The 27,075-nt window shown below is 35.3% G+C and overlaps 1 protein-coding gene across 2 annotated transcripts in view; it reads left to right on the top strand.

Annotated features, from left to right (window-relative positions):
* The window catches only part of LOC125661345 (CTD small phosphatase-like protein 2), a 33,707-nt gene extending 7,582 nt beyond the window's left edge, over positions 1-26,125 (top strand). For both annotated transcript variants that reach the window (XM_048893327.2, XM_048893328.2), the window contains exons 3-12: positions 7,315-7,438; positions 8,858-8,971; positions 11,963-12,064; positions 14,564-14,762; positions 15,041-15,152; positions 16,152-16,238; positions 16,982-17,124; positions 17,904-18,030; positions 18,589-18,684; positions 21,987-26,125. In XM_048893327.2, the coding sequence (XP_048749284.1) occupies positions 7,315-7,438; positions 8,858-8,971; positions 11,963-12,064; positions 14,564-14,762; positions 15,041-15,152; positions 16,152-16,238; positions 16,982-17,124; positions 17,904-18,030; positions 18,589-18,684; positions 21,987-22,049 (1,167 nt within the window). In that variant the 3' untranslated portion in view covers positions 22,050-26,125. The remainder of the gene's footprint in view (positions 1-7,314; positions 7,439-8,857; positions 8,972-11,962; positions 12,065-14,563; positions 14,763-15,040; positions 15,153-16,151; positions 16,239-16,981; positions 17,125-17,903; positions 18,031-18,588; positions 18,685-21,986) is intronic.
* The last annotated feature ends 950 nt before the right edge of the window (positions 26,126-27,075 follow it).

Raw genomic sequence — 27,075 nt, 5'->3', positions numbered from 1 at the left:
TTAGATATTTTAGTCATTATAAGGACTAGGATCATCAAATTTTGACAGTTGATGCATCTTAGGACCTTGTGTCAAGTTGTCTCAAAAGTAGGTCACGGTGACCTACTTTTTGAATTTTGCAGGTATTTATTTTAAAATTAATTTTGATGCATATCTTGGACACTCTGAAGCCTATGATCATCAAAACTTGTCAGTTGGTGGATCATGGGACCTTGAAATGCGTCAACTGAAAAATAGGTCACCGTGACCTACTTTCTGAATTTTATGGCTTATCATTTAAAGATATATTTTAAGTTGTTACAGTGGAACCCCGTTATTACGTTCCCCCTTTAATACGTTAGTCCGCATATTACGTTGGAATTTCAAAGCACAAAACCATTTCTTAACAAACCTATATAAAATACACCTCGTTATTACGTTGCCCTAAGATGCCGGGACTCGGTATTACGTTGTAAAATTTCCGACAAAAACGTAATAAACCCCTAATTATTCAATAATGATTCTCAAAATAATAAGCCATTCACACCTTGACTGTCTGAGGCAGTCACCACGTAAATTTCCTGGTCTGTTTGGGGATTAGAGACGCTTGACTGATCACGCTTCGATAGATCTAGCGACATCAATACAGGTGAATACCTCGTATCGAAGCCAGTGATAAACAATTAAATAATGTTTATTTAGACATTGTACTCTATGAAATTTACTTCATTTTTTATATTTTGATAATCGAAGAAATAATTTCTCAACCACCTGAGTGTTCAGCATAGTGTGATTACCTTCGCTATTAAAACTCTATTTACGTACAGCTTTGGTACCGAACATGAAAGACAAGATTTATCGTAGCATTGTTAAAACCGCTTGGGTAACTGCTTGGACATAGGTGACGAAAGGTGGTCAATTAAAAAATTGTCTGTTGTTTGGACATGCAGCTTGGGTGTTCGTAAATCTCGTCCATACATACACCAATCAAACTGTCCTGTGTTATCGGCCGATTCGCGCACGGCATTTACCTCAGTGAATATTCTAAAATCCCTTGATGCGCACGTGATTTTAGTGCCATCATTTAGCGTTATAAATGAAATCTTCGTGCATCATTATATATATTTTTTTATGTGGATTGCGCTTAAATTGTTCTCCGTGTTTATCGTTGGTGAGAAAAGTGTGTAAGTGTTGGGTATCGTGTGCGTTTTGTGTCTATAGTTTTGTTGTTTTGGGGTGGGATTTTTTTTTTATTGTGTTGTGTATTGTGTAATTAGAGAACTTAATAAAACGATGTTTTGTTATTTTTTTAATACGAATCGGAAAGAGTTATTGATAGAAATTTACATGAACGCATTGTTTTAAAGTTGAACAAAATGGCGGTCCAAACGAATGCAGAAAAAACAACGTTTATCAAAACATCCTTATGTATCCTACACCAGAAATAAAGAAAAGGGATAAGAACATGAAGAATTACGGATATTAAAGATAAGATGTAAATAAAACAAAGTATAATAGTCTTTTAAACAAAGAAACAGTAAAGATATATTCACACACCCCTTCACGGAGTACCAACGGACGATATACAATTTCCAAATGATATTTTTAACGGATTTCACTGGGAACGTTTATTACGTTGCCCCCGGTATTACGTTATTTTATCGTGACAAAATGGAAAACGTAATAACGGGGTTCCACTGTATTTCAAATACCGAGAGGTTTAGAATCATCAAATCTTGTAAGTTGATGCATCTTGAGGCCTTGAAACATATTCATAAAAAAGTAGTCACAGTGACCTACTTTTTGAATTTTGCAGATATTCAAATTTCACATTTTCAATTTTAGATGCATATTTTGGGCACTGTAAAACCTAGGATCATCAAACTTTGTCAGTTGATGCATCTTCAGTCTTCAGTTTGTGTCGACCAAAAAGTAGGTCACCGTGACCTACTTTTGGTATTTGACAGCTAAATTACTATATTTCAGACACTATTTGACCTACAATCATCAAACTTTGTCAGTTGATGCATCTTGAGTCTTCGGAGTGTATCGACCAAAAAGTAGGTCACTGTGACCTACTTTTGGCATTTGACAGTTATATTTATATATTTCAGTCACTAATTGACCTACAATCATGAAACTTTGACAGTTGATGCATCTTGAGTCTACGGAGTGTGTCGACCAAAAAGTAGGTCACCTTGACCTACTTTTGGAATTTGACGGCTTTATTTATATATTTCAGATACTATTTGACCTACAGTCATCAAACTTTGTCAGTTGTTGGGTCTTGCATGTTTGAAGGGTGTTGACGAAAAAGTAGGTCACCTTGACCTACTTTTGGAATTTGACGGCTATATTTATATATTTCAGATACTATTTGACCTACAGTCATCAAACTTTGTCAGTTGATGGGTCTTGCATGTTCAGAGTTCGCTGACCAAAAAGTAGGTCACCATGACCTACGATTGAAATTTGACAGCTATATTTCAATATTCAGATACTAATTGGCTTAAAATCATCAAACTTTGTCAGTTGATATTTCTTGGGTTCTCAAAATGTGTAAACCAAAAAGTAGGTCACATTGACCTACTTTTTTGAATTCTTAGGATTTAACTAAAGATTTAGAATACTAAGAGGCTAAGAATAGAAATGGTGGGGTTGTACAATTTATCAGAAGAGCAATTCTAGGCCCTTGGGCCTCTTGTTTTAATTATTTGTTCATGTTCTCATTCTGATCATGCTGATTGAGAATATTATTCAATAATATATTTTCTTGTAATATGTTTGCCACATTCTGATTAAACAACATGACAATTTGTTGTGAAACGCCTTACAAAGCCTTGAAGACTGTGTAAAATTTATTGCAAGACTCGGATATGTGGAAGTGCCCCATGTCCTCTCAACAGTGCAGTGTTAATGAAATAGTGGAGTAACATCCCTTAGACACTGCCGATATTAATTGATAGGTTTCAGAATCAAGACTCAAACCCTATTAGCGGCAACCGAGCCAACATTATTTCTTAACCGCATGGGAATGATACCCATAACCATTGATTGACATTAAAACAAACTGGGAATCCGGGTTAGAATAGGTCCTCCGTACCCCTTGCTTGTTGTAAGAGGCGACTAAATGGGGCGGTCCTTCGGATGAGACCGCAAAAACTGCGGTCCCGTGTCACAGCAGGTGTGACACAATAAAGATCCCCCCCCCCCCCCCCCCCCCCGCTCAAAAACCGTAAGCACCAAGCATAGGCCTAAATTTTGCAGCCTTTCACCGGCAGGACGTCTCCAAATGAGTTCTCAAGAGGGACGTTAAACAATATACAATCAAAATATCAACAAATGACACTTGTTTTACAATCAACACTGAATATGCCATATTTTAAAGAATAAACTTCATCTTTAAAATTTTACAAATAAGCATGATTTTGTTGACATCTGATCTGCTTTCTAGCAGTGCTCCAAGTCACATCTGCTATCAGGTCGCAAAATGGCGACCTAGAAATATTTCTGGTCGCCATTTTCAAATTTCTAATCACCATGTTCAAAATTTCTAATTGCCATGGTAAAAGATTTTGTAAATACAGGGTTCGTACAGGTCCTTGAATCCTTGAAAAGTCATGGAATTTTAATTTGAAAATTAAAGGCCTTGAAAAGTCATGGAAATCAGTATTGTTGCCAAAAGTCCTTGAATAGTCCTGGAAAATTATATAAATGGCAAATTATTTTTTATTAGGTGTTAAAATCATCAATCATCGATCTTTTGTTTGTCTCCCAGTGTTGTTTTTCCATGTCAAACTGTTTCTTCCCATTGTAAACAAGGAACCATGCAGTTAATGTTTAGCATGGTTTCCTATTTAGTACGTAGTTTCCGGCCTGCCTAATTGAAGATTATCGCTCTTGCACTAGGTCATCTAATAGAAAAAAAAATAACAAAACATCACTTTTCTTACGTTATATCTCTACTACACGATACAAAACACAACAAAACTACGACACAAAACGCACGCGATATCCAACACTCGTACACTTTTTTTTTTACCAACGATAAACACGGAGAACAAACGCAATCCACTTTTTAAAAAATAATGCACTAATATTAAGATCACATTTATAACACTAAATGATGGCACTAAAATCACGTGCACATCAAAAAAAGATACCAAGGGATTTTAAAATGTTCACTGAGCCTTGCACGAATCGGCCGATAGCACTGGGCAGTTTGATCGGTGTATTTATGGACGAAATCTAACAAATCTCAAACTATTATGTCAAAATAACTGACAATTGTTTTAATTGAACACTACCTTTTCTCATCTAACTATGTCCAAGCTATTTTAACTGTGCTACGATAAATTTTGTCCTACATGCTGTCCGTAATTAGAGTTTTAAAATCGAAAGCAATCACACGATGCTAAACATGCATATGGTTGAGATATTATTATTTCTTTGGTCATCAAAGTGTGAAAAATGAAGAAAATTTTATTGAGTACAATTTCTAAATAAACATCATATAATTGCTTATCACTGGTTTCGATACAGGGTATGTGCTAGATCTACCAAAGCGTGATCAGTCAAGTGTCTCTAATCCCCGAACAGACCAGGACATTTACATGGTGACTGCCTGGGGCAGCCAAGGTGTGAATGGCTTATTATTTTGAGAATCCCTATTGAATAAATAGGGGTTTATTACGTTTTTGTCGGAATTTTTACAACGTAATACAGAGTCCCGGCATCTTGGGACAACGTAATAACGAGGTCTATTTATTCTAAGAAAAGGAAAAGCCTAATTGAAGAAATATAAGAAATGAAAGCTAAGAAAAAAAGGTTTGAAAAGGACATTAGCACTTTAGAAACATCAGCTGTTGAGTATGCAGGAAGAGAACAAGCTCCAGTCAGCTCAGTATGTTCCGTTACGCTACAACTCCAATATCATTATTCGTAGGGGAAAGTAGTCCCGGAGAATTTGACGCTGTATGGAGTTTGGGAAGAGAAGGAAAACTCACATTTATCGCGAAATCAAATGCCATGAGACGTTAAAGAATTAAGAAATACATTAACATAATTAACCAGGTTCTCTGTTGGAGAAAGCTAAAAAAAAATTGGTCACCTATACATGAAGTGAGGTTCACAAAATCAACTGGTTTTAATACCTGCATATTTAAAACAAGAAAGAAATGGAAATTTAGTGTCTTCAGTCATTTTGAGATGTTGGTGCATTTTTTGGTACCCATCAATGAATAAGTGGTGACAACAAAGTTGTTTTTATAGGTTGCAGTAGAGTAGTCTATCTAGATAAATGTGGAACTTGAGAAGCTTAGAATAATATGCTATTTTTAGAAGTCATAGTATCACATGCCAGCTATATAAATGTGTCAAAAACTTGTGGCATACATAAATGTGATAAGAATATTTGATAAATAATTGATTAATGATGCATAATTGTCTATAATTTTGGGTATGGAATTTTAAAAAAAATCCTGGAAAAGTCATGGAAAATAGGAACAAAAAAGGTGTATGAACCCTGTAAATAAGACCTACAAGGTTTTTTTTAAAAAAAAATTGAATATCTTTCCCAAAAAAAAATCAACACTCATGTAAGCATTTTGTTTGTTTTATTATTAAACTGGATAAAAATGTGCTGTGAAACATGATGGATGCTAACAAGTCAAGTATTTACTCTGGCAAAAGTTGTATTGCATTGGGCCATCCTTTACATATTTTACAGTACGCTTCTGGGGAAGAAAACCCAGCCTTCCACACAAGGATTTGCTTTAAAGTCCTCAATACGTGGGCCTTCACTGTGAATAAGAGCTTCTACTTTTGTTGGATCTTTTGCTGAACAATCAGTACCAGCATCAATAAGAACACTACATCCCGAGTTCGTAATTGTCGGGGAAAATTAGCAGCAAGAGTTGCCCCGCTCGACTTACTGCTAATAATGCAGTCATGGACAAAGACGTGTCTCTTACAGTTGCCGTGAATAGTCACACTTCCACATTTGAAAGATGTACACCAGGTCGTGGTGAAATCAGACAATGGGTGTCCAGAAATGATGGACGTTGCTGGCTGCTTGGCCTCACAAATTCTGCAAAACATTTTGCAATCTCTGTACCATGAAAATTCCTTCAGCCATTAGGACTGGGGTTCTTCCTTTACTTTTGCATTTTCCATTAGACACAGCTATAGTCATCTTTAAATGCAGAACTTTCTCCATGCGATTCTTTAATTTCTTCGTTAAATGTACTAGCCTGAGGCTTCTACGTTTCACTACTGATAAATCCAAAGTTATTTAATCCTCGTTTTACTGCCATCTTGATTGTTTTCAAACCCTGTTTTGACCGAGACTGAAAAATATTTATTCAGACTTCCGATCCCGATTACAAAAATTCTACTGGATGTCCAATTTTTCTCCACTCGCAAAATTGCGACTTGAATATAACCTCTAGTCGCAAAATCGATTTTCTGGTCGCAAATGCGACCGTTTTAGTCACAACTTGGAGCACTGTCTAGTGAAGATATTTTAAGGAAATTCCACGTTTCGTATGAAGCGAATTTCGAGCCTCAAATTTTGATGTCATAGCATTTTGTTCCTGGCCATTTTTGGTCTCAAAATTGTGGGGGGAAAATCCAAAGTATTTGGCATTGGGAATGGTAATGCCTATTGGTACCACTTACACGGGGAGGAATAAAAACCTTAGAGGGCATTAACTTTCAAATGTGCTCTTCAGTAGTCACAGAATAGAGTACAGACTATGTTTTATTGCTTCTATTCGTTTACAGGATTTGCAGCAGACCCCACCTCACAGAATAGAGTACAGACTATGTTTTATTGCTTCTATTCGTTTACAGGATTTGCAGCAGACCTCACCTCACAGAATAGAGTACAGACTACGTTTTATTGCTTTTATTCGTTTGCAGGATTTGCAGCAGACCCCACCTCACAGAATAGAGTACAGACTATGTTTTATTGCTTCTATTCGTTTACAGGATTTGCAGCAGACCTCACCTCACAGAATAGAGTACAGACTACATTTTATTGCTTTTATTCGTTTGCAGGATTTGCAGCAGACCCCACCTCACAGAATAGAGTACAGACTATGTTTTATTGCTTCTATTCGTTTACAGGATTTGCAGCAGACCTCACCTCACAGAATAGAGTACAGACTACATTTTATTGCTTTTATTCGTTTGCAGGATTTGCAGCAGACCCCACCTCACAGAATAGAGTACAGACTATGTTTTATTGCTTCTATTCGTTTACAGGATTTGCAGCAGACCCCACCTCACAGAATAGAGTACAGACTAAGTTTTATTGCTTCTATTCGTTTGCAGGATTTGCAGCAGACCCCACCTCGAAGGCAGAGGAAAGGTGGAATATCACGTCCCATCACCGATGAAAAACATGACCAACCAACAACAGACTTTATAACCTCCACCCCTGAGGTTAGCAAAGCAGGTATGATCCTCCCTTAATTTTTTTTTTTATGGATCTTTCTCATGAAGTTTGTCATTTTGTGAATTTTTGTCAGTAATTTTGATATTAGTTGAGCTAGTTTATGTTGACTAACACAAGGGCAGCACAATGTTTTCTGAAGTGGAATATGTTGTGTGTTAATTAAGGAAGAATAACGCGTTGTCATAACGTCTGACTTCTTTTTGATATATATAAATAGCAATGCTTGTATATTCCTTTTAAATCTTATTGCAAAGCTGGGTGGTTCAGGATGTTAATGTGTTGACTTCTGATCTGTATAAAATTGGTTCAAGTCCAGCAGGGATTTTAAATTTTTTTTCAGATTACTCTCAACTAAAACTAAATTTTTTTAAGGTATTCCATGTATAATGAAAGGATAATGAACAATTTTGAAGGATTTAGATCAACATAAATGTTTATTGTTAAATAATGATGAAAGTGAAGCAAATGAAATTCACATGAATGGTAAATGATTAGAAGCTGACCTTTTTGAACTTAAGACTTTTTGGAAGAGTTGTCTGCCCTTTGTAAAAATAAGAAAAATCTAATTTTCTAATAATGTGTGTGGTCGATGATTAATTTTATTTCATATTTTCACTAAGAGAAAGTGTTTGTAACTTTCTACCAAGAGACTTGTATAAAAATATAATTTCTTTTTAAAATATTGTAATAAAACATGCTTTCATATACTTCAATGTTAAATTCTAGATGAAATAAATCAAGCAGTAAACAAAATTTTGAAAATTCCTATGGTGGATTATTTTTATTTGATGAACCTTTCAAATTATACCATGATTACAAATATTCCACCATCCATTTATTAGATATGAAATATGGTCATTATACATTGAATACCTTAAATTAACTATTACAATAAGGTAAATTTGAAAGTTCTCAATTTCAAAATATTACTGTACGTAGTCTCCACTTTCCATCCATTATTAAAGTCTTTAGTTTGTTATTCCTCCTTAAATATAGATCATTGAGATTGAAAATTCCAGATTATCTGTACATCTAAAGTACAATTTGAATAATTGTCTATGCATTGACTTTAGTACAGTACTGTACATGTAGAAATTGTAAGAGGTCTAGATGTATATATGTTAATAATTGTCTATGCATTGACTTTAGTACAGTACTGTGCATGTAGAAGTTGTAAGAGGTCTAGATGTATATATGTTAATAATTGTCTATGCATTGACTTTAGTACAGTACTGTACATGTAGAAGTTGTAAGAGGTCTAGATGTATATATGTTAATAATTGTCTATGCATTGACTTTAGTACAGTACTGTACATGTAGAAGTTGTAAGAGGTCTAGATGTATATATGTTAACTTTAGTGCAGTGCTGTAGGTGTGGAAGATGTACGAAGTGTATGATTTTTATTTTGTTAACTTCAGTTACTTACAAGAAAGCATTGAAAATCCTGAAAGAAAATCCAGAAACTGGTTCTCCTCCCAGAGTACCGATGCTGGGGACTCTCTTCTCTCCTGTGTACCAGTTTTATGATGGAGGTATGTGCAGAGGAAATAACGAGCATTACCAGTGATTTTTGGAGGGGCCAAAATGCCACTGATATTCGGCTGTTTCCCCTCACTAAAATTAGTTATTTTTTCCCAATTATATATATATGTTTTTCCCAATTTCAAATCTAGGGAAATTAGGACATTTTAAAAAAAAGTTACCGTATATTGCTGACAAAGAGGAAATACGTTGTTCTCTTCAGTTTTATTCTCCAAAGCACTGCACATGCAAATGGTTTTGTAAAGAATATGTAAAACAATAGAGGCATCCATATAAGCAGATATACAGCGAAATATATAGTTTCCTGATACACATTAAGCCATATTGTTGACAAGTTAGTTTGACCGCCATTATATGTAGGGTCAGGCTAATAACAGGAAGTGACCAACAGTATAGGGTTTTACTAAAATCCGAAAAATACAAACAGGAGAGACATTCGGGAAACTTGATTATTAATATGATATTTACAAGATTATGTGTACAAATGCTGGTGAATTAATGATTTATTATTTTCTTTATGAAGTTAGACAATAAGTATTTCTTAGAAAAAGTAAATAATATTTATACAAGGTGTACTGACTTCCAATACATATTTAATGTTAAATAATGATTTATTTTATGATTTTAAATCAGATCTGAAATAAACCTCAAACAAACAAAAATTGTTATTTGATTATTTTATGCATCTTTACCATTTTGATTTACTATGAATGATTTTTCCCAATTTGAGGAAAATGTCGCTAATTTTTCCCAATTCAAAAGGAGGGGGGTAGTTTGAAAAACAAAAAAAAAATCGCTGATTACATACCAGTGAACAGAGTTCTTGAAATTCCTTTTGAAGTGTCAGACATTTGGTCCGATACTGTTAGAAATAGTGTCAGCCCAAGCAAAATTTTGTCAGTCCAGAAAAAAATGCATTGCTTTTGAGGTTTTTATAAATTTTATTTATAATCAACTACATGTGTTATTGTATTCAATCTCCATCTCAGCTATACGTTCATAAATTCTCCTTTCATACCCTTTCGCATCTTCCTCACACTCTGAATCTTATTCAATTCACCGAGTCACTTTTTTGCTCCATTTCTCTCTCATCCTCCACTTCTGTCCCATCCTCCACTTCTCCCTCACCCTCCACTTTCCTCTCTATCCTGTCTATTCCTCTCAACTTCTTTCTCATCTTCCTCTGCAATCGTTTAAATTACTCTCTCTCACTTTGGCCCGGGTGTAGTTGGTCTCGCGACTTTGAGCAGATGGTGTCACCTAGTAATAGGTAAAACCGCATCAAACAAAAGTCATTGTCTCCCAAATTCCCGGTTTCTTTTCTCCTCGTTGTTCTCACAAAAAATTCCTCACGTTTATGTTTCAATGTCTTGCCGGATTTAGCATCGGTTTGAAAATTTATGGGCCACATGACCACCATTTTTCCCGGTAAAAAACGGACTTCGATCCCGATCTTTTATCGGCCATCAGGACCGACAATTAAGTAATTTGTGTCGGACATTTACTACTTTTATCGGATAATCCGACATTACCGACACTTTTCAAGAACTCTGAGTGAAGATTATAAGATGTTTGTTTCCTCATTCATGTACGTACCTTATTTACGTATAGCAGCTGTGGTTAGATGTAATGTTTAATCGTTAGCTCAGAAACATAGATGTGGTTTAACTTGTCCAGTTTGACTCAATTCTGTTGGAAGTCCGATTGTACATAGTAACAAACATTGAAAAAAGATTAATTGAAATGAAAATAGGATCAGTGATTGGAGTACACGGGTGTCTTTATAGTCAGGATTAACTGTAGTGTTACCTACAGAATATTAACATTCACTGAATCTTGATTAACTGTAGTATTACCTACAGAATATTAACATTCTAATTTCACTGAATCTTGATTAACTGTAGTATTACAGAATATTTACATTCACTGAATCTTTTCTCATATAATTGACATTGCTTTCATCATAGACAATGAACACATGTTTGTTGCAAAGTAGTTGAATCCGGGGTTTTTAGTATCCCCTGTCCGCACAATCTTTACCAAAAATGGAGCTTCATGAAGGTCAAAGGTTAAGAGTAATGAATGAGTCATTATTATATTAAATGTGGTTTGTATATTTAAGAAATACATAAAAATGTAAATGTGAATATTAAAATGTCTTTCTTTATTGTTTTATCGGATGTTGAAGGTAGCAATCATTGCAGAAAAAAATTGCATTCACTAACACGGGCTATGAATTTTTTCTGCAGTGCTTGTGCTAAGAGTAAAATTTCATTAATATCTATTATAGTTAAAGTTCAATCAAATTCCTGAATGTTCAGCAATGATAGATTAAATCACCTGCACATAATTGACTCTGACAGCTCACTCCCCATTTTGTTATTCTAATCTGAAACTCTCTAGCTTTTGTCTCTGTATAATTATTAAGCTTGTCACCTTATCAATGTTAAAGTTAATTGACTCACATCCTGTCCATGGGAACTTTGTAAATTTGCACTATATAGAGTATTGTAAGCAAAAATTTAGTCAGTCTTCCAATATACTTTCAATGCTACACTCATGGAATAAATTGATGGAAATTATTAAATTGTGTTCAATTCATCACCTGATAAAACAATGAAGAAAGTATTTCATTATTTAATTGAAGTTCCTTTTCTTAGTAACAGCAGCTTATGATGAAATGAGATGATCGAGATAATGACATAATCAATGTTAATTTTCAGGGACGAGATTGTTTTTGTTAATGACAGGGTACCGAGTCCTAGTTAGTCCAAAGCTCTGATTTTAGAGAGTCGTTTTTAGCCTGATGCTTTAATTTCTGATTTTAGAGAGTCGTTTTCAGCCTGATGCTTTAATTTCAGATTTTAGAGAGTTGTTTTCAGCCTGATGCTTTAATTTCTGATTTTAGAGAGTCGTTTTCAGCCTGATGCTTTAATTTCAGATTTTAGAGAGTCGTTTTCAGCTTGATGCTTTAATTTCAGATTGCGAGGAACGAGAAGGAATGGAATCCATTGCCAAGTCCCTGGACTTTGGGGGCTGGGCAGATTATCAGGAAGGGGAGGAGTCGGATGGAGCGTCTTCCAGTAAGTGTCAATTCTCAAGCATTGTAACAGTCAGATGTGAAAGATTGATAGATGAAAACAACATCCTCTCTCTCTCTCTCTCTCTCTCTCTCTCTCTCTATATATATATATATATACATGTATATATATATATATTATTTATTTGTGTACTCTGGTAATTTTAATGGTCAGTGGATAAGAAGATGAAAAGTCCATATTCCATGATTGAGCAGCGATTATTTTCCTTATATAACTGATACCGATAAATGGTACCATTAGCAATGCCAAAAACCATTGATTTTTCCCAATTTTGAGACTAAATCGATAATTTGATGGCCCAAGACCACCGGGCCAGCAATTATATCGTGCCTTGGTATAAGGGGTAAAACAGTGTTTACATATATGCATTTCCATACACAAAATAGAAATTACAAAAATACCCATAAAAAATCTCAGCATCAAAAGACCCCTAAGTAAAAGAATCTTTCACTCCCTATGAAAATTCTAGAATGACCTACCCGATTCTAAATAAAACCAAAGTCCAGCATTTCGGCATTTGTACAACAGTTTAGCTTTTTAAATGAGCTGATTGGTAATTAAAAGCTTAGTTGGATCTCTAGTCTTTGGGGAAAAAATCCTATATATGGGGTATTTGTTCTGATAAAAGCAACATTGAATTACACAGATGGTTATACAAGACTTGACAAGGGCTGACTATCAGGGGGGTGATTTATTTATGAAAAAACATATTTGCTTTCCATTTCCATAATGATGTCCTTTTTTCCTCATAACATTTATCAGTCGTCGACTTTTGAGATAACTCTAGATATTGCTAGAAAATTGGCATTGACAATTTGGTCTATTTCAATCACAATTGGCATAGACCGGTGTCATTTGACTTAGACTAGGTCTATTGGTTTGTATGATGACATTATAACTGTATAAATTTATATTGTAATCATCTAAATTTCTCTTTGACTCCCCCGCCCCCCCACACAGACACACACACTTTTAATGACAATTAGTTTTCAAAGTTAGCATGCACATTAAACTTGTACTTGGGATGCAAATTCTATTGACTGATTGATGGAACATTGTCTTATTGTGCCACACCTGCTGGGACCGGGGTTTTGCGGTCTCATTTGAAGGACTGTCCCATTTAGTCTACTCTTAGGCAAGCAAGGGGTACCGAGGACCTATTCTAACCCGCAAATTACATTATTAGGAGCTTTTCATTTTATATTTCGTAGTCATTATGTATGTAAAATTTAAAGGTAAATGTATGACACAGGGACAGGTCAATAAAATTATCAGGAGGGGGGGGGGGGGGGGGATGGAATACCCACAAAATATTCTAAAAATGAAATTGTATTAAGATATATATGATTAGATCATTCAAAAGTTATTCTTAGAAGTTAGGATTTTGTCCTGTATAAAATTGACAACCTCTCATCCTTGGCTAGTAAGGGCTATTCCAGAAATAATACATGGGGGGGGGGGGGGGGGGGGGGGGGGGGGGGGGGGGGGGGCACCTTTTGTATATACCAAGCACCCATAAAAAAAATAAAAAATTACCCCCATGACCCATCAAATTGATAAACTCAGTTTACAATGACCCATCTAATTAAAAAAAAAAAAAACTAACCAGACCCACCACAAAAATATTTTTAAAAATGAAAACGGTACAAATCTTGCGAGGTTTTCGGGACAAACATTCTAGTCAATGACGCAGTAATGCCTGTGCGACATTGTATCACAGTAGTTCTGAAGAAACGATGTCACATCAACAATCAAAGGCATCTATGGCGGGAATGTTGGAAAGATTGGGAGTCCAAACGATGCTATTATCATGAAATGGGTATGGATATGTTTTTCCACGAATTGTTTGTCTTCTAATGGAGGCCTCTATATCACCATCACACTGATAAATATAACGCATCGGTACCCTCGTATAAATCAACTAAGGTTTGCCTATTTTTATTAGAAAACGGAATACCTATTGGTTTCAAAATATTCCCAAAATCGATGCACTGTAAACTGTAATAATCTACAGAACAGAGTTCGCCGCCATCATGTCCAGAGGGACCCTACTAAACGCGCCTCTAATTTGAAGAGTGCCGTAATGGAAAGTTATGCGCTGCAAAGAGCGACAACTCGAATAGTTCTATGTTATTTCCGATTTCGAAAGCAGCATTTCGAAAGCACGTTTTCAATTTTCCCTCAGACGTTTTGTAACCAACACGACAAGAGCGACAATAAAAATATTCTGAAAACTCAACACCCACGTGGCACAAAATAAAACAATAGAAACTACCCACTACCCATAATAAATATTTTTTAACAGTCCAACCACGGACCAAATAAAATATGAAAAAATACGACCACCCACAAAAAAAATATCATTTGCCCCCCCCCCCCCCCCCCCCCCCCCCCCTGATAATTTCTGGAACAGCCCTAATCAAATTCTCATACAAAGGCAGCATTCAATTGTCATATTTTGGCACCATCAATTTTCTTCAGCCAAAGAAAACCAGGAGCCTTTTGAAGTTCCAGTTGAAATATGCACCAATGAAAAGCTAGCTATGGAGGATAACAACAACCTAGTGTGTGGCAAGTCTGGGACTATGGAGTGTGATGCGCTGGCCGAAGACGAGCATCCGTCGTACGAAGAGGAAGAGGAAGTCATGGTAGATGAAATCGATGTCGAAAATTTTGATCCGTAAGTCATTAGTATGAACTAATTCTTTCTAGAAAGGTGGCCTTCTTAAAAACTTGAATTAATGTCATAATTGTAAAAAATTAGATGAATAAATAGATAGTTTAAAATTTGAAACAGATAGTTTAAAATTTGTGTATCTGATATATTGTAATAACTTTTTACACAGATTTTATCTAACTTCGTAGAGCTGAAACTAGACTTTTCTGGCTACAGTGAAATGCAAAAGTAACATTTAGTTGTAGTGTCTTTTCACACCCTGTATTGTGAATTCTTTTCAGATACCTGTTCATCAGAAACCTTCCCCCATTAACCGATGAGCTCAGAGCACGCAACCCAGCTCTCCCGCTTAAAACCAGAAGTTCACCAGAATTCTCACTTGTCCTTGACCTTGTGAGTGTGACACTGCTGTTTTTGTTGACCTACATAAAGTTACATTTATTTTTAAATGTTAAAACAATTGAAATCTGGCTGAGTGTACGCAGAGTGATCTTCATTGTCTTTTACTACAGCTATTTTTAGCTTTTCGATTGAAGTATTAAAGGGACTGATTCACGATTTTTTCCAAAATTTTCTTTTTCACTTTTAGTTACCAAAATCTACAGCCTAATGTGTATAAAAGAGTTCACATAAAAATTAAGGTTATACATTATCACAGAGGCTCATTTTAGAGACTTTATTATTTGTTTTGTAAACAAAAATTGCGATATGTTATTGTTTACGAAATTTTAAAAAGAAATGGATATAGTTTATTATATCTTTCACATTTCAAGCAGTTTTGGGGTAAAATGTGTCATCTAAAAGTTAAAATTTGTGACTAATAGTATGCAAAATTAAGATGCATTATATCACAAAATAAATATTTCACTTGTTTGTTTGTATACATAAAAAGACTCGAGTCTTTGTTTACGTAACACAGATTTAAGGCTAAAGTAAAGTTTTTATTCATTCATTTAGAAGGTCAAAATTTTGACTGTCAACATTAAATGAGTTATATTTTAAATGTTTACCATCAAAAATGAAAAATATTTTTATCAAAAATCTTGAACCAGTCCTTAAATTGTCAATTTTCCACATATATTCTGAATTTTTTTTTTCTGTTTACCCTTTGCTTCTCAAACTCTTAATAAGTGAATTTTACTTTTCACTTTCCATCATGTCCATTGCAATATTTCTTATGAGTATACTTTCTCTTTTGCTATTAGACTCTTCTTTCACTTTTGCTTTTTATTGGATCAAGTACAAAACATGATTTTCTTTAAAATTAGCCATTTTTCAAGAGATTTTAAATTTATAGCTGTGCCACTTATTTTTCATTCTGCATGATTCTTACATGGACTGCTACTTAAATTCTTCTTTCACTTTTCCTTATGTACTTTCTTTTTTCTACAGGATGAAACCTTAGTACACTGCAGTCTGACAGAACTGGAGGATGCAGCATTTACGTTTCCTGTTCTGTTTGAAGAAGTCACCTATCAGGTATAAATGCAATTCCTATAACATATAATAATTCCTACAACATATAATAATTCCTATAACATATAATAATTTCTATAACACATAGCAATTCCTATGACATCAGCAAATGTTTGATGTGCACATTAGTTCCACATGATTGTTTTGCACTTCTACTTTCATTTTGATTTGCTCGTTTAAGATAGAATGTATTAATATGGTAAGGCTTTCATGTATATCCATCTGCCTGTTAATCTTTTGTGTTCGGCTCATGACTTACTTACTATTAGGCCTAGAATAATCACACTTTGTCAGATGATGTGTTTCTGAACAAGTTGTGTAGCATTTTATAAAGTTAATGGACTTGACCTTTAACTAAGGTTTGGTCAAGTTTGGCAAAACCCTTTATGACTCATTGGACAATTATATGGCCAAGAATCATCAAACTTTATTAGTTAATGTATCTTAGGTAGAAGCTGTGTTGCATCTTACATTAAGAAAACAGTGGCTTTTGATTAAGGTGATATGGCCATATTTGACATAACCCTTTTTTAACTCGTGTAGATTTGAGTCCTAAAATTAAGCAAGCAGTTGGCGTATCTGTAAAGAAACATGAATTGCAGTTTAAGATATGATCATTAATTTTTTTTTAAATGACTAAATATAAAGGTGGCTCATTGCACTAAAACTTTGTTTAATAACTCAATGATTACTTATTGTAGGTTTTTGTAATGTGTGTTATTGATGCCAATTATTACTTATTGTAGGTGTTTGTACGAACAAGACCATTCTTCCGCGAGTTCCTGGAAAGAGTGTCAGAATTGTTTGAAGTCATTCTATTCACTGCCTCCAAAAAAGTCTACGCAGACAAACTTGTCAACCTTCTGGATCCTCAGAAGCAGCTGATTAAGTAAGTATAGTTAGGATTATGACCACAACAGAAACCACTGATCAAGTATTAAGTGTAGGCATGGCTAGGGCCACATCAGAAGCAGCTGATTAAGGAAGCTACTGGTACCAAGATATTTGTCCTTGTGACCTTGGCCATCTTTGGAATTGACCATTATTGGGGGCACTTGTGTTTCACAAACACATCGTTTTAGTTTTTTTCAAGACCCCTTCCCCCTTAACACTAAAAATGATGAATGTTGGTCCAATTGTCAAGAAAAATATTCCTGTGGGGATCCTGGTTAGAATAGGTAGGTTCACACACCCCGGGATCCGGATTAGAATAGATCCTCGGTACCCCTTCATTGTCATAATATGTAACTAAATGGAGCAGTTCTTGGGATGAGACCGCAGTAACCAAGGTCCCATGTCACAGCAGGTGTAGCACAATATTTTAAACAACCTCCCTGCTCAAAGGCCATAAGCTCCAAGCATAGACCTAAGTTTTGCAGCTCTTCACTGGCAATGGTGACGTCTCCATATGAGTGAAAGATTATCGAGCGGGACTTTAAACAATATTCAAGCAACCAATGTCAGAAAACTGGAAATCAGGACTGGCAGGTGTTTTTAACAGGGTTGGCAACTTGGACTGTAGACAGTCCAGAGGCTCATAATTTCATTGAATTTCCCTGTATTGTCACTGATCATTATTGCTCTTTTATTACACCCGTTCAGACCAGTTATTTTTGAGAGTGTTTATGAATTTTAAATTTATTCATTGTTTTCTTATTTTTTGAACAGGCATCGATTATTCCGAGAACACTGTGTGTGTATCAATGGAAACTATATCAAAGATTTAACAATTCTCGGTCGTGATTTGGCGAAAACGGTCATCATAGACAACTCTCCACAGGCGTTTGGTTACCAGGTCAGTTGAATGTTTCTTTTTAGGGAGGTCACACAAGAAACGGCAACATGAACCTTATTTTGACATTTTTGCTCATGAGAAATTTTGTTGATCAAATGTATTATGAAAACACATGTAAATTCTTATGAATTACTGCTTTATAAATGTCTTTTAACTACAGAAAATTGTTGTGGAAAATATTAAAATTTATGTTAATGAAATCTAAGTCCACTAACAACGTCCTTCAGGGGTTCAAGGCTTAATAAATCATTTATTGAAAACTAATTCCACCAAAATGACTAGCTACAAAAAGGTGAAATTAATGCATGTGCTAGGCGGTGGTCTGCCTCCGGGGCAGATCTAGGAATCATGTAACGAAATTGTTCTTTGACGTTTTATTATTTCTTTACTGTGTGCTAAAAGTCTAGGAAAGTGATCTTTTGATATATCAAGGGAAAGGTTTTGAATGGTTGTGTAACTAAAACAATAATTTATCGGGATGGGAGAAGATTATGGAGTGCATGAAGTTTGAAGAATTAAAGAAGTTGTCCATTTGATATGTGATTTTATAATTTGTAGTTGGACAATGGAATTCCCATTGAGAGTTGGTATGTTGATAAGGATGACCGGGAACTGATGAATCTTGTGCCATTTCTACACAGCTTAGTACAGAAGGTATGATGTGAAGGTCCATAGGGTGTGAATGTAGATAGAGAGGTGTGGTGAATGTCAATAGGTTTGATATAGATAGGAATTGGGTAAATGTAGATATAGGAATGGGTAAATGTAAGGAAGTGTGATATAGATACAGATGGGGTAAATCTAGTAGGTGTGACATAGGTAAGGATGAGGTTAACAGTCAGGGTCATAATGCAAACCTGTTATTAAAAAAATTGCGCGTGTAAGTTATCTTTTTGTCACAATGAGTTACCCCTCTTTGCTCCTGTTCTTCATCAAATACTGTGTGGTACTCTTAACAACTCAAACAGGTTATTTTTAGTTAACTTGTGTACGTTATTTTATATCAACGCCTCTCACTTCACGCCACTTGCACCAAAGATTTTAACTTGTGCACCAAGACAAATAGACGTTTCTTTTATTCAAAACTATGCTTAATTCAGGAAAAGTATCCAAAGTCTTCAGAAAAGTGGGGAAAATTGTGAATTTGTTGATGAATATTTTACCCAAAAATGTAAATAACACCTCATGATAAAAAGTAAAATTCTACTTAGCTCTGTCTGCTACATGCCATTATTAACAATTGTCGATCGGAGTCTGTGCACTACATCTTCTGCTGCATCCTGGAATCCCAGAATGCAATAACTATTGTCAGGAAATACAAAACAACAAAGATTTTAGACTAAATCAGTGACCACATAAGATGGAAAAAATAATGATAATGCGTTATTTTAGAAAACTAAATGTTTTTGTAAAATATCTCATGAACATTATTTTTCAAATAAAGTGTTTGCATTATGGCCCTGTCTGGTAAATGTAGATATGTGTGATAAAGATAGGGATGGGGTAAATATAGTAGGTGTGATATAGATAGGGATGGGGTAAATATAGATGTGTGATGTGGATAGGGATGGGGTAAATGTCGAAAGGTGTGATTTAGATTGGATGTTCACTATGTTCACAAATCATGACTGTCTGCCATTTGGTAATTTAGTTCTGAAATTCTCATCAAGGACGGCTATAAACAAAAGGGAACCCTCGTCTTCATGTGTGATTTATCTAAACTGTGGCATGTGCAATTCTCTGAAATGTTTTGTATGCTGCTGTTTTTCTCTCCTCACAATTCATTGTGAGATAGTAATTAAAGGGTCCATTCATGTGTGGGTGAGAATGTGTGTAACACTGAGCTTGTTGACACCCCACTGACCTCAATTTTTGCTCCATTGATTTTATGCTACATGTAACTTTTATCAAGAGATAAAACACTCTTTGTTAGATTTGGCCTGTAGAGTGTCTACAAACTTGGGCACACTGTTTTTTAGCCATTGGCAAAAGGCCGATAAATATTGAAAATGGCCGACTAAAATTCTCCAGAAAGGCCAACATGGCCTATGAAATTTTCGTTTTTCGGTCAGTATGGTCGATCATTTTTAGTTTTTATCGGCCACAGGAAACAAGTACTCAATCAACCGTTTGTAAAGAAGATTTTGATTGGTTTTTGAAAAACTTCCCATCCAATCAAAATTACTTTGAGAAAAAAATTAATTGGTGCCCCTGTTGATCTTGCTTTTGTTTACAACAGTCAGCGGGGAACCAGTTTTTAAAAAAATGGCTTCAAAGAAGATAGTCTGGTTTGATGATCATGAATGGCAACAATCCCTATTAAACATTAGAAATTTTCCGGTTGCGGTAGCTCAGTGCTTCGTAACTAGGAGGTCGTGACTTCCGAGTTCCACTCGTGCCATAGTCGCATCAAACCTAAGAAGTAAGCATGGTTAGTGGTTGCTCCTTCGCCAAACGCTCGTCATTTACAAGATTTAGATGTGAGAATCACGGGTCTTTCGGATGTGACCTTAAAAATGGAGGTACTGTGTCGCGGCAGGCGTTAGCACGTTAAAGAGCTCTCACTGCTATGGCCCTGAGCGCTCAGCATAGGTCTACATTTGTGATACTTCACCTACAACTGGTGACGTCTCAATTATCAACGGAACGAAAAACAATCAAACAATAACAACAGCAAACAACACATTGCAACACCGGAACGACCGAAAAGAATTCCGAAACAGTTGACTGCAGTCATGATAATTAAACTGAAGAATTGAGAAATAAAGTCAGTTTAATTTTAAAATTTTGAGTTTATTTTGCAGCATTGCTTCACAAGTATTTAGGGCCTAAAGTTTTCGTGGAGTTAGGCAAAAGTGGTCGATAATTTTTGTATCATTTAGGCCCTCTGTCCTATCAAATTGCATTCCAATGTGAATCACTGAGAACCCTATTGATTTTGGAGTTAAAAGGTCAAGGTCACTATGGGACTAACTCGGAAAAGTTTGTAGACACTCTACAGGCCAAAATTTTTGGCTCCATTGATTTCATATTGCACATGTAGCTTTGTTTATTTGTTAGCAATAGAAATTTTATAGAACCTTATAGATTTTGGAATCCAAAGATCAATGTCACTATGAAACTGCCAAAAAAAAATAAAAAAAAATTGTGGGTGTTTGGGTATACTGTGGGAGTTTTTTTCTTCTTCAAATTTTGGGCATACATTGAGGTCAATGAGGATGCAACATATTATGGATGTCTGGATGGCACAGTAGAAAGTATGTTTCCTTCAAATTCTGACCAGTGCATTTCGAGTTTGATCCTAATGATTGGAAGTGTTTGTGAGATTGGCAGTGTTTGTAAGATCGGCAGTGGTTGTGAGAAATCGGCAGTGGTTGAGAGATCGGCAGTTGTTGAGAAATCGGCAGTGGTTGAGAGATCAGCAGTGTTTGTTAGATCGGCAGTTGTTGAGAAATTGGCAGTGGTTCTGAGATCGGCAGTGTTTGTTAGATCGGCAGTTGTTGAGAAATCAGCAGTGGTTCTGAGATCAGCAGTGGTTGTGAGATCGGCAGTTGTTGAGAAATCGGCAGTGGTTCTGAGATCAGCAGTGGTTGTGAGATCGGCAGTTGTTGAGAAATCGGCCGTGGTTCTGAGATCAGCAGTGGTTCTGAGATCGACAGTGGTTGAAAGTGAGTGTGGCTGTGAGATGGGAATGGTGTTCATTTGCTGGTATGGGTGTCCTCTCGGTACTTTGGTTTCCTTTGTCGTGACCCTTGTGCTAACATCTGATCCCACACGACACTAATTGAAGTTGTAGAACCTATTTGTTGATAGTTGTAAAATAAATTCAAGCTGTAATCTTTAAAAGATGCAATTAAGAAAATGCAAATGAAGCAGATATGAAAGCCATCACGGTCATTTGTATATTAATGTAGTACTATTCATCAGACATTTAATAGCACTGGTGATTTTTACAGAAAGAAGATGTTCGTCCTCATATTCACCATACCTTTAAACTGCACGAACTGTTACCGCCATGACTCGGGGTCAAGAGGTCAGGAACAGCAGATCATGATCTGCTGTGTGTTTGATCAGCACAGAGGACTGTGTTCATCATCACTGTAGTCTTCTGAACTAGATTCACTGATGGGTTGTTCGTGATTATCTCCCCCTTTTATAAATTCTTCATATATATGAAAGTTTTATTATGTCAGGTTTTTTTTAATGGAGACAAAAATTTTAATGTACTGCAATAGGGCAGATTTTAGCAATAATTGTTTCGGAAGACATACTCAGTATGAAATGTAAGCTATTGCAAATATTTTATTTATGAATCTTGTTTCAGTAGATTTTTATTTGTGAATGAATTAAGAAAAACCCTTGTACATGGAAAGTGGTTCAAAGATTTCATTTGCTAGTGTTTCTGTTATTGTAGATACCAATACATGTCACTTCTACAAAAAACATATTTGTTACACTATCCAGTTTTTTTCCTTTTACATGTGAAATACTTATGTTGGTTAAGATATATATAGAACTAGAATTATTTCTCCATGCATTTTCTATTATGTGTTGGTCAATCTCTTCACCATTGACCTGCTTAATTTTCTTAAAATTTCATTTTACTGTTTGCATTTAGTTCTTGCAGTAGTTTTTATTTGCTTGCAAAAATTTCCAAATGGAATATGTCAAACGTAATGAATTTTCCTGAAAATTTCTGATCTCCCAGTTTAAAGGGCACCTGATAGATTCACATACAGTCAATAGACACATGTCTGAAGTGCCCTGTTCTGGGATATCAAAAAGGGAAAAGAAATTTAACAAAATTGAAAGGAAATCGAGTAAAAATTTTTTGCTTTGAAATTAAACATAGATATAATTGATTTTCCTGGAAAGATTGGAGGTGAAAAGAAAATTGGCATGCACCATTTTATTTTTGTTGGAAGATTTAAAAGTACTGTACGAGAAAGTACTTGTGTATATGATTATGTATCAAAAGTTAAATGTTGATACTTCATTTGACGTGTAAATACATGTACATGTATGAATTCTTTTGAGAAGTTCTGGTAGTTTTACTTAACAAAGTTTTTAATCGTAAATTTTATGTTTTACTATAAAAATGTCTACTTTTTTTAAGGCATGTACTTGGACAGCTATATGCTTTACATTTCTGAGGCAGCGATAATTTTCTGTGAATATAAATGTATCTATGGTTATGAGGTGAATGTTATCTAAAGTTTTCGTCTTCTGAGAATAACATATGGAGGTAGGCATGTTAATTACTTGCACAAGATTTTACAGTAGATCTCAAAATCCTTTCCCAGCATCAGTTAGCTGTGTAATTATGTCCTTAAATAACAATGGTCTGATTCATCAATTGTTTGTTTCTGTAAGTTGTAAAAAAAAAAGAAGCATTTTTTCCAGTGGGGGTGGGGGGCACTGCCTTTCTGACGTAGAAGACTTGTACATATTGCATGTATATATTTCTCTTTTAGGGAACTGTTACTATTCCTTTGACAAATTATTACTATGCCATGTTTCTCCTAATAAACGCCCATGTCATTTTTAAGGGCCTTTTCCTACTACAATAAGTGCCCATGTTATAATAAGCACTCTGTCATTATAAGGGGCCTGCTTTAACTACAATAACGTTGTTATAAGGGGCTTGCTTTGACTACAGTAACAGTATGTTTTCTATTTTCTTTAGGAGGAAAGCTATGTTTAAACATTGCCTAACATTAGTGTGCTTTAATGTTTACCATCCAAATATTGCATGTGTATATCTAAAGATGGATGTGTCTAATGTCTTTCTGTTCTCGATTCTCGGGGGGGGGGGGGGGGGGGGGGGGGGGATGGGATGTGATGTTAGATTTTGTTGTTACAATATTTTGTCTACTTTTATGCAGTCTCAAGAATTAATATTCTGAAACAGTCAAATCTTAATAAACTTTCTCCAAGTTTTATATCCCTGCTTAAGGAATATGTGTGTCCCTCACGCCGTTCCATAGTTTTAGTCCCTTTCGTTTTCTTTGTTTTATTTTAAATGGTTAGGATCTTTTCATTTTTCCCAAACACTTTTTTTTTAAATCGAACTTGCTAGGTCTTTAGCTACATGTAATGAAATGAATGTAGATTTGTGGGTCTGTGACAACCTAGTTTTAATCTAACTATTATTGCATTTGTATCAAATAGTTGTGTACCAATTTTTTTTTTTATATAGGTTAAGATCTAAGGAAATAATGGGATATGAGAAGGTGTTTAACTTACTGGGACTTCTTGATTCAGGGCTACTGCTAGTGAAAAGAGAATCGCATCTTAATTTGGAAAGATTGTCTCAGACCTGTGGCTTGTTGTAAGGGGAGGGGGTGATGTGACAGTTTGATAATTTCAGACCAGTGGCTTGTTGTACGGGGAGGGGATGATGTGACAGTTTGATAATTTCAGACCAGTGGCTTGTTGTACGGGGAGGGGATGATGTGACAGTTTGATAATTTCAGACCAGTGGCTTGTTGTACGGGGAGGGGGTGATGTGACAGTTTGATAATTTCAGACCAGTGGCTTTTTTAGGGGGAGGGGATGATGTGACAGTTTGATAATTTCAGACCAGTGGCTTGTTGTGTGGTAGAAGTGGATGAAGCTTGATACAGATTTTTTCTAAAAATCCACATCTCTCTTTTTTCCCCTTGCAATAAGGGGCATGGTGAAAATCTATCATTTTAACCAGTTCTGAAGCAAAATTAAAAAAATATATATATATTGAGTTTAGAACTTGCAGTACAGAAAGCAGTCAGTTGATTTTGATTTAACAGGAGAAAATTTAAACAGAGGGACATTTTCCTCAATTTTGCATGATGAACGTTTTGATTATAGCGTTACTTGATTCACTTTCGTAGATTTTCATGTGTTTAGAAAAAACAATGATATATATCTTATTTTGTATGGACATGCCGGGGAGGTGTCTTACTGTAATGTGTAGTACTGGGGAGAGCAAGCCACTATACAAATTGTGTAATGTGTGTTTCAACTTTATTTGGTGTTTAAAGGGGCATCAGCTGGGATTCTGTCATCAAAAATTGAATTGCTCTATACATGTATTATATTTATATATGTGTATTTCAGTAGTAACACCAGCATTTAATTATTTCGAACACTTTTTAGCCTTAAAGCAGGCACTTAGATATGTAATTTTGGTGATAAATAATTAATGTCTTGCAAGACAATAAGTCTTCCTTATATATTGTAGAATAATGCCCGCGGCATTCCTTTGATCTTTGCAATAATTGTGGCAGAATTCTTTACACTAAAAGCGGTTATCTAACATGGTTTTATTAGGTTTCTCTTGTTTTTGTACAAAATGAATGTTTTTATTAATCATTAATATATATTCCTATACCATTGAGAGATTTTGAGTTAAAAAAAGTTGCCATCACTTTCACAGCTAATGCCCCTATAACAAATGAATAGTAGCCAGGGTTAGAATTTTACAAGTAGAAGTTATTTATACACAATGTATTGGGTTTATACTGTAAAGATGGGTCAGACTATTTTAACTAATTAATGTGCATCATTTTAATTTGCAGTTATTTTCTCTGGAAAATATTGTCTCACAACTGCTGTATGTGTAACTTGGAATTACTATTGAATCCTATCATAAAACGGATAGTAATTTGTCTTTTAAAAACTTACTTCTTACCCGCCCCCTCTCAACTCCGCCCCCTCTCCTTGCTGTTATCTTCATCATCCTTCAGAATGTGTAATAAAACAATACCAAATACCAGTAGCACATTTTTAAGACAGCAAGCGTAGGTCTCATTTTTTATTTTTATTTTTTTATTTTTTTTTTTATTTCCGTTTCTGTCCAATGGTGTGCAGAAACGGAATAAACAGTAAAATTTTACTGCTTTTTTTTTTTTTTTTTTTTTTTCTTTTCTCAAGGTGTTGATATATTTTGAATCTTTGTTGTATTTTTACGTTTATTGTACATATTATTGATAAATGATGTAAATAATTTTAAATGTAAATAATTTTAACTCAGAATTTTATGCTTCGTATTTTACGGTTTATATTATTTGTGAGCTTTCTTTTAGACAATTAAACTTTGCTTTAGATAACCATAGATGAAACGGTTTTGGTTGTGTTCTTTGTTTCCTGAGCGCGCGAGAATTTAATAAATTGATTTGAAGTGCATATATTGGTGGTGTACCAGGAAGTAAAGCATATATAAATTGATTGATTGATTGATTGGAACATTGTTTTACGTCCCTTTCATGAATCTTTCACTCAAATGGAGACGTCACCATTGCCGGTGAAGGGCTGCAAAATTTAGGCCTATATGCTCGGAGCTTCTGGCACGGGGCTTCGGTTTTTGCGACCTCATCCGAAGGACTGCCCCCATTTAGTCACCTTTTATGACAAGCAAGGGGTACAGAGGACCTATTTTAACCCGGATCCCCACGGGATGTATATATTTATGTATTTGCATGACCTCGTAATACTCTGATATGAAAGTAACCATGCAGAGTGTCAATGTCCCATGATATCTTTGAATTTTTGCCTTAGTTATATACCACTAGATACTCTGAAACATTAGTTTATATTTTTGACAAGAAATGTTGACTACCAAAGAGAAAACAACAAATGAAGTCGGAGTTTATTTCAAAATGGACTTTATAAATATGTATGTGTTTGGGAAATATCATAATCCTTGGCGGTAGATGGAACAGGTCTTCTAATGAATTTGAAAGTGACGGCCGCTAGATGAATTTATGTTGATGATACCCTTGCACTTGCCGGCTTCCGTACCATGCAAACTACCAAAAACCTTCCGCTATCGTAAGTATATTTTCTATAAATTCAACACTATCAAAACGAATATATTACATGTTACTACTCTAAACAGGCGAATCCAATGACGAACATGTTACTAATCTGAACAGGCGGATCCAATGACGACCATGTTACAAATCCGAACAGGCGGATCCAATGACGAACATATTACATGTTGCTAATCTGAACAGGCGGATCCAATGACGAACATGTTGCTACTCCGAACAGGCGGATCCAATG

Source organism: Ostrea edulis, chromosome 8 (assembly GCF_947568905.1).
Source record: "Ostrea edulis chromosome 8, xbOstEdul1.1, whole genome shotgun sequence".
Lineage (NCBI taxonomy): Eukaryota > Metazoa > Mollusca > Bivalvia > Ostreida > Ostreidae > Ostrea > Ostrea edulis.
Note: the sequence above shows the minus strand (reverse complement) of the source record. Positions and strands in the feature narration are given on the sequence as shown.